Raw genomic sequence first — 8,263 nt, 5'->3', positions numbered from 1 at the left:
ATCGATTATTGTTATGCGGTATTGCATAGGGTGGCGAGGCTTGGATTGTATGATTGTGTCTTTACTCTCTGACTTTGTTTATTGCATACAGATCGAACTAGACTAAAAAAACCTAATGACAACGTAATTAAATTCAAAGTGACATTCTTCTGGAACGGTGATTATATTAGACAGCCAACAGAAAGTAGAAAACAGAGGTCAACTTTTAAACATCAACAACCAACTAAACTAAAAACTGAAAACGTTAAAAACAATGGAGAGTAGATGAGCACTAGGTAAACCAACGTAAAGAGTGTAGATTTAAATTTATGTCTATCCCACATAAACATATTCGATTTGACCTCTTAATGATCTTCGCGACATGGATGTCGACTATGTTGAAGACCAGCCCTCCACACAAACCAGAGAACTAATAGGTGAGAGACTGAAAGAATACTTCTTTACGGCCTTTAAAGAAGAGTAGGAAGAGGAATGACTTCGGAATTGATCCGAAATCCAGGTAAATGCACCTTAAGGAGTAACACGGGGAAGACAGCCAAAGAATAGCAAGACAATTTAGAGAGAAGGAAGCAACGACTTCCTCTAAACCCCGTAAATGTATCAAGTTGAAGAAATAAAACTATTGTGCGTATGCACAATAGTTTTATTTCTTCAACTTGTCCATATATTTATTTAACTTTCATACACATCAATTTGAATCAAACATGTACCAAATAATCGATGAGGAACTGGGATGATACTGTTTGTTTTTTCTATTTTCTTCACAATTAGGAATGAAATATATTAAACGGCAGTCCAAGGCTTTGGAATGTTTGATTTGAATTACGATTATCTTAACAAGGAAGATGGACGAGGATGGAAGCCGGAACCTTCAGGTGAATTCACGGTTTCTTCTATGAGAAGGTTAAAGCTGGTGGACAACGGTGCAACTTCTCCAACGAAGAATGTTGCTTGATTACTCGATGGTTTTCATGCAATTTGATTACAGAATTTAAAAACAGCACATAAATACAAGATCTTAGTTATTAGTTCATACACTATTATATATGTATAACTAGGGATGAGCTCCGGATGGTACCGGTATCGACTTGGTACCAGTATTTCGTGCAAAATTCAAGAAATAGCGGTATTGGTACCGGCACCAGCACCGAAAACGCTCATCCCTATGTATAACTATAATTCAATTTTACAATTACATTTTGCACCAAGTAGAAACTTGTAATTACATCATATACTTTTCAATTAAAAGATCAGGCATGTTAACTGAGTTTCTTAGGAATTTGGAATGAAAAGGGTAAAGAGGGCAAGAAAACCAAATAGAAGTCATGAACAAGAATAAAACTGCAATCAGATCTCAACTCGCAAGTACTAGTTAATAGAGAATATCATATATGCTTTTATTATACATGAACATTAATAAATGCTTTAGAACATACAAATTTCACGTACTCATTTCAAAATATACTTGCAAAAAAACAAACACAAAACCTGAAAAATACAATTTTAACACAAAAAACAGATACACAAAAAGAAATTAGATACTAGATAAGATTCACATATACAAATTTACGAAAAGGGCAAAAAGTCATTTAAACTCGTGCATGCAAGGCATCTATAACAATACACGAAATAACGTCTTTTATATTTAGATAAATATGCACCTGTAGCTAGAAACATCAGTAATGAACAATAGCATGCAGAATAAAACATAAACCCGAAAAATAATCATTATTTTGATTTTCTGTTATGCTCTGTTCCCAAGTTTCAGTTAAGGAAAGAAAAGTGAAGGAAAGAAAGGGAGGCTTGTTTTCCCAGAGTTTCACTTTAAGAAAGGAAAGGAAAGTGAAGGAAAGAAAGGAAGGGAAGGAAAAAAAAAGGAAGAAACAAAAAAGGTGTTCCCAAGTTTCATTTAAAGGAAGAAAGCAAAGGAAAGTTGGGGGTTTTATAGTGTAAAACCATTTCTTTTTAAAATGGAAGGAATTAAAAGAAGAGAAAGGAAAGGAAAATGAAAGGAATAGAAAAGAAAGGAATGGAAATGCTTTCCATTCCAATCCTTCGTTAAGTGAACTCGGGAACACAGCGTTAAGGACCAACGACCCACTTTTAAAACCATTTTAAATCAACCAGTTTCAAAGAGATTTTACAAATTTTATATTAAATGATTATTTCACTGATTGCCAATAAATCACTGTTAAGTCTAAAAAATCAATGATGTTACAGCCATTTAAAACTTAAAACTAACTACTCAACCTGGAAACATATATTCTTATAAAAGATAAGTTAGTATACAGTTAAATCATAAAGGAAAGTCAGTCAAAGAAAATAAATCACCTATCGACGTACAAAAGAAAATAACTTCAATATTTTACCAACATCCGAAACGCTTTTGTTGTTAGTCCTACAACTGGCGGTCGTATCAATTTTATAGCTTGGTTACCTACCAACTACTGCTGGTCATAGTATCTAGTTCGCTAGGAATGGCATGTCCTTCCTCCGGGTATTTCAGTACTTTTAACATATCACATCCACACAACAAATTAACAATCTGGACTTGTAAAAAGAATAGCTTAACAAACAAATCTCATGATGGCAGATTAAAGCGAAGGCCTACAATTTTATGATTATGGAGTCATGACTCTTGAGACATGTTAGACAGAGTGCGTGAAACAACTAGATGTGTACAAAACTACGATTCTCTACTAGTCCTCATGTTCTTTAATGGACAGATACTAATTGAATAAAAGTAACACAAACACACACACACCCCCCATATATAGATCAAATATTTAAATATAATTTTCTATACCCATCAGTGGTAACCTGAAACTAAAAATTACATGGGCTAAAATATTTTTACCAGTATGAAGATGAGCCTACGCGAAGTGACTTATGTTGATCCAACTTTCTAACCTTAATTCAACTCTTTATTTCTTATCTATAAATTGCAAATGGTACACATATTTTCCTTTTGACTATATCTATTCACTGACCCTTTAAATCAATCCTAAGCCATTTATCAAACTGTTAAAGCAGTCTGCCAATATGCCACACAAAAAAGAAACCCTTGATTTGAACATTTTAAACTTTTTATACCATCAGGCCTAGGGGTTAAGACTTCAATTTAAAAGAAATCCATAAATGAGATAACAAGATGGATAAAAGCCTCGAGAACACTAGACATGGGCAATTTAACCCTGAGCCAGATAAATCTCATGTCCATATTCCAACATCCACATCAGTACATCCTCAAAACTACTTCCAGAATACTATATCCACATCTGAGCAGAGTGTTTGAAACAATCTTAGTGTATTTTGCTTCAAACCGACTATAACTCCACATGACAGAGACAATATGTAACATCCACAAGAATCATCAAAAGAAATATCTACAGGGCTTACATTCTACATCACTTAAGAATGTCAAAAACTTGATTTCAAACCTTCACTTAAAACTAGCATGAATCTAATCTGTGCCCTTAAACGTCAACATATAAAAGGCAGCAATATACGGGAAATCCAAGACAATGCTCATAGAAAATGAAATGCCTTACATCTTTAGATAATCTCCACCCCTAGATTTAGCCCCTATATGGTCCCTACCATCTTAGACTAAACTCCTTCCATAACAATACCAAAAAATCAATGTCCTAATGGAAGGGACGATCTAAAAACGACCCAACATGTCACTTGTTCAACCAAAACAAACCAGACAAAGATACGACAAGAAAAGCCATGGAAGAACCTAAAGACGAAAAGACAGTCTAAGAAAGATAATTTTAAAGATTAAAGCTTTCCTGCATCGGTGAACATTCCAGCACAGCACATCATATCCTGCCTCCAAGCGTCTGCCTGAACACAATTCATTACAAATAAAAATATTGGCATCAAACATAAATATTATTTTTCAAATAACGTAGACAGGTAAAATTCAAAAAGCACTCCATTTACCAGTAGTCATCTAGCCTAGTAGTGATATCGACCGCCATAAGGCCGTTCACCACCATAAGGCTGATCACCGCCATAATGCCTGTCACCGCCATAAGGTCGATCACTGTCATAAGGCCCGCCACCATAAGGTCTAGTGCCATAAGGACGGCCACCTCCATAAGAGTGGTCACCCCCATAGTAAGATGAATACTGCAAATAATAAGCTGGATGTTAAAGTGCCAAATAGTAAAATAAATACTGAATACATGCATAAACATGAAAGGAACAAAATTACTCACGTCATAGTTGTAATAGTCATGCGAAGGACCACCACTGCCGCCTCCTAGAATATCAGAAAGATATGAATTGATTTTAAAATAGTATAGAACAAATTGGCTACTAATTATTTATAAACTAAACTTTAAACCTCGATAACGAGCTCCTGGAAATGAAATTGCTGGATCAGAGTAATCCAAACGAGGCCGACCCCTGCTTGGCTCAGTGTAGCCAGAATCTGGTTCCTAAAAGCCAAAAAGAATTACTGGTTTCAGACAAGAAAATCAATCAAGCATTAGAACAACTAAATTGAAAACAATGAGAGGACTTTACTGCAAAATATGGACGTTTCATTCCACGTGAAGCATCTCCATATGCGTACGGGTCTTCATAGGGCCTCCCAGCATAAGGTCTGCTAAACTGTTCTTCAGGCAAATACGGTTGTCCTCTCATTGGCATAGAATAATCACGGTGCATATTAGCACCCTGCCTGGGTCTATCCACATCATATATTGGTGGCTCATAGCCTTGACCATATGGCTGATGTGGACCCCTGAAGTCATCCCACCTCCCTCCTACAAAAGCAAGCTCATCTGTTATCAATGCTGTTCAACAAAATAAAGAAAGCAAGATATAATAATAAATATTCAAAATAGTTGTACCAAAACTATGGCTCCCTCTAAAAGGAGGACGGGACCCAATAGGCAGGTAATCTTCTACAAATCCCATATCTCGGGTTTGACCAGGTCCATGGTGATATAACCCCCTGCCTCGATGAATGTTACCTCGGTCAGAAGAAAGCGCGCCTCTTCCAAAACCCCTCCCTGTAATCCAAATAAATAAGATGATTTATAATTTAAAAATATTATATTTCTGAATATTATCTTTATAATTTAAAAAAATTATATTTATGAATATTATCTATATTATATGTACCAGGGCTTGGAAAGGTAGCACCACTGCCATGACCAATTCTAAATCCACCTGCGACTGCACCTTTCACAGCCTGAGTTTTAGGCAACGGATTTGAAAGCCTTGCTTTCACTTTTATCTAGACACAGCATAACTTGTTAGTTCATAAAAAAATAATTATGAAACAATAAACAATACTACAATATTAATAATTACAAAACAAGCTACACCATGAATATGTCCTTGCCTTGTCATCACCAAGTTGTCTTTTATTTATGCCATCAATACAAGCAAGAGCAGCTTCATGAGTAGTGAAATCAACAAATCCAAAATCTTTCCTCTTGGCAGTTGACATGTTTCGTGCCAGCATGACACGTTCAATTGTCCCATAGGTTTTTAAGTGGTCCCGAACAATGTCTTCATCCCAATGAGGAGGCAGCCCATCAACAAAAACCGACCTAACCTGAGCCAAAACCTCTGGGTCCGGCTCACGCAACGGCTCAGCAAAAGCTACTTTGGCAGTTCGATCAGGAAGTCCGAAAATAGCATCAGGCTTTTGAAGCCTTCTAAAAGCAAGCATTGCATCAGGGCGACCTGAAAACTCAAGGAATGCAAAACCACGGCTCAATCCTTCGTGTTGTGGATCAGGAACAAGTGTGATCCTTTCAACACCTTCAATGTCATAGTCCTTTAGCTTTTGTCTTATCTGTCATCATTTAACTGCTATTAGTGTATTGTGTGAAGAAAAAAATCAGAAAGAAATTAAAGATTAAAAGCTTACAGCTTCCTTTGTCCATGTATTGCATATATTCCCCAAGAACAAAGTATCATTATCTTCACTTGGTGCGGTCCCACATCGTTTTCCATGTATCTGCCAACAGATTTTTAGAACTTTAGAGTAAGACGTATTTCAAACAAAGAATTAATATGCTGAAGAGTGAAATATCAAACATACAACAGGATTTTTCATTTCTGCCAAAGCACGGGCAACTTGTTCCTTATTAGCATATCTCACAAATGCATATCCTCTGTTTTTATTAGTTGGGAGATCTTTATGCATTCGAACTTCAACAAACTCACCAGCATATTGAAAAACTTTCTTTACTTCTTCTTTGGTAGCATCACGATCCAATCCACCAACAAATACCTCAAGTTCTTTCCTTCTCTTTCGCTCCTCTGCAGCTTCTGTAAATTCTTCATGTTCTCGAAACCGTAACTCATCATGTTCCTCCACCTTCATGTCTGCCAGCTCATCTTCATCATCATTGCTAATGTCCTTATCCTTATCCTCGTCACTAAAACATAAACGCTCTTGTGAATCTTCTTCCCTAAATTCATCACTAATACCTTTTTCCATATCAACAGGCCCAGTTTGCTCCAATTTATCTTCATTAATCTCTGTTGGCACCTGTTTATTTTCAGCATTTATATCTTTATCTAAAGCGATTTCCTGATTCTCAACTTGTTTCTCAGCATCAGGTTCCTCAATTTCAAAGGGCTCTTCATCATCCATTTCATTATTTTCTTTGTCAGCCACTTTCTCCTCTTCCAAAATTGGTTCTTGAAATTCCAAAGCTTTATTTTCTGTTTCCACATTTTCTTTCTCACCCCCTTCTGGTTCATGAAGATCAGAGCTGTCAGGCCTTAAACTATCTTCAACAGAAGGTTGAACATCAGTGGCATCTTCAACATCCTTCATAGTATCTTCAACTTTCACAGCATCCTTATCATACTTCAGGGACATACCAACAGCATCAACATCATTTGGACTCAACTCTTCCTGCTTAACATGTACTTCACTAGTATCTTGTTCGATGCTAACCGAAGCAGGTGGTGTCTTGGCATCACCAGATTTAGCTTTTTTCCTGATTACAGTCCTTTTAACTACTCTCTTAACAGTTCTTTTATTTCCAGATTTTGTTCCAGACGTTACTTTTACTGCGTCATCCTCAACCTTAACTTCTTCAACTGCACAAATCACAACTCAGCAACTTATAACTTGCACAAAAAACCCACAAAGGCACAAACTATAATACCAAAACAATAAGAATCACGGATCCTAGTCATTGAATGACATCACGAGTTTATAACAACAACGCAACCAATCAACTTACAGTTTGATAAGATAAATAGTGAAAATAACACATTAACCTAGTAACTGATTAACATCACAGGTTAATAACAATAAAGCAACTAATCAGCTTACTGTTTGTTAACATAACAGGTGAAAACACTGCATGTGAGTTAACGTAAAGACTACAATCTTGATCATTCATTAAAGCTATTGATTAGAGGTGCAAACAAGCCGAGCCGCTCACAAAGTACTCAAAATCAAATCGATAAAAAAAACTCGAAATGAGCATTTTCAAGCTCGAGCCGAGCCTGAGCCTCAAACAAAACTTGTCTAGTTATCGAGCCTTGTATGGGAAGCTCGTTTTTAAGTTTGACCTCTTTTAGACTTCCATTTATTAATTTCAAGCTGCCCAGCCGGGCTCAGGCTGCACTTTGGCTAGTTTAAGTCACTACACGAGCACTTTTAAGTGTTTTTTTTTTCCTCAAAGCATATAAAAATAATTAAACAGGTGTATAAATTAAGTAATTAATAATAAGCTAAGGTAGCCGAGCTGGGGCTAAAAGTGTGGTGGGTGGTGAAAGCTAATTTGAGGTATAATTAGTAATACCTGGAGGTGTTGTGGCTTTCCCTCTGGTAGAGGGAGCACGTTTCGGTGGTGTGAGAGGGGTTTTAGTGGCGGATTTTCTGGCGGGCGGGGTTTTTTTGGCCGGAGGTGGCGATTTGGGATTGTCGGCGTTGCGAGTTCTCATAATCAATCAAATTAAACCAATTGTTGAGGGTTATGCAGATAGATATTGGGATTGGATTATGATGATGATGATGATGATGATGATGATGATGATGGTAAACTAAACCCTAGGTACGTATTGGAGTACGAGAGAATGGGGGTTTCTGGGTTGTGCAGAAAAGGCTGATGAGCGGTTGAATACTCCTGATGTTTGGCTTTGTGAGTTTGTAACCTTTTAAATTTAGTTCAAAAATGGCATAATCATTTCAATTTTATTAGCCACGTTAAAAGTCATTTTTTTTAAATACCGGTCGCAAAAAATATCATAAATCTTTTGGATTTAGAAC

General features: G+C 36.5%; 1 protein-coding gene across 1 annotated transcript; it reads right to left on the bottom strand.

Moving 5' to 3' along the window:
* Positions 1 to 3,199: 3,199 nt before the first annotated feature.
* LOC143536067 (uncharacterized) lies at positions 3,200 to 7,938 on the bottom strand. The gene is made up of 11 exons (XM_077030150.1): positions 7,797 to 7,938; positions 6,071 to 7,083; positions 5,897 to 5,986; positions 5,363 to 5,821; positions 5,140 to 5,254; positions 4,866 to 5,027; positions 4,537 to 4,778; positions 4,355 to 4,448; positions 4,227 to 4,270; positions 3,949 to 4,137; positions 3,200 to 3,849 (listed from the first exon to the last, which is right to left on the bottom strand). The coding sequence occupies exons 1-10, from the start codon at positions 7,936 to 7,938 to the stop codon at positions 3,964 to 3,966; spliced, it is 2,535 nt and encodes an 844-aa protein (XP_076886265.1). The 3' UTR covers positions 3,200 to 3,849; positions 3,949 to 3,963.
* Between the last annotated feature and the right edge of the window lie 325 nt (positions 7,939 to 8,263).

Source organism: Bidens hawaiensis, unplaced genomic scaffold, assembly GCF_021521415.1.
Source record: "Bidens hawaiensis isolate Kalapana, Puna unplaced genomic scaffold, B.hawaiensis_p1.1 tig00010732_1, whole genome shotgun sequence".
Classification (NCBI taxonomy): domain Eukaryota; kingdom Viridiplantae; phylum Streptophyta; class Magnoliopsida; order Asterales; family Asteraceae; genus Bidens; species Bidens hawaiensis.
This window is presented reverse-complemented; position numbering and strand designations above follow the sequence as displayed.

What these genes read in the sequence shown, in the direction of transcription:
- LOC143536067 (XM_077030150.1), bottom strand. Translation starts at nt 7,938, where the DNA reads ATGAGAACTCGCAACGCCGACAATCCCAAATCGCCACCTCCGGCCAAA. An exon ending in TAGAGGGAGCCATAGTTTTG is followed by an intron (nt 4,779 to 4,865) that starts GTACAACTATTT and finishes TTGCTTTTGTAG; the next exon opens with GAGGGAGGTGGGATGACTTC. An exon ending in TGAAACGTCCATATTTTGCA is followed by an intron (nt 4,449 to 4,536) that starts GTAAAGTCCTCT and finishes TTTGGCTTTTAG; the next exon opens with GAACCAGATTCTGGCTACAC.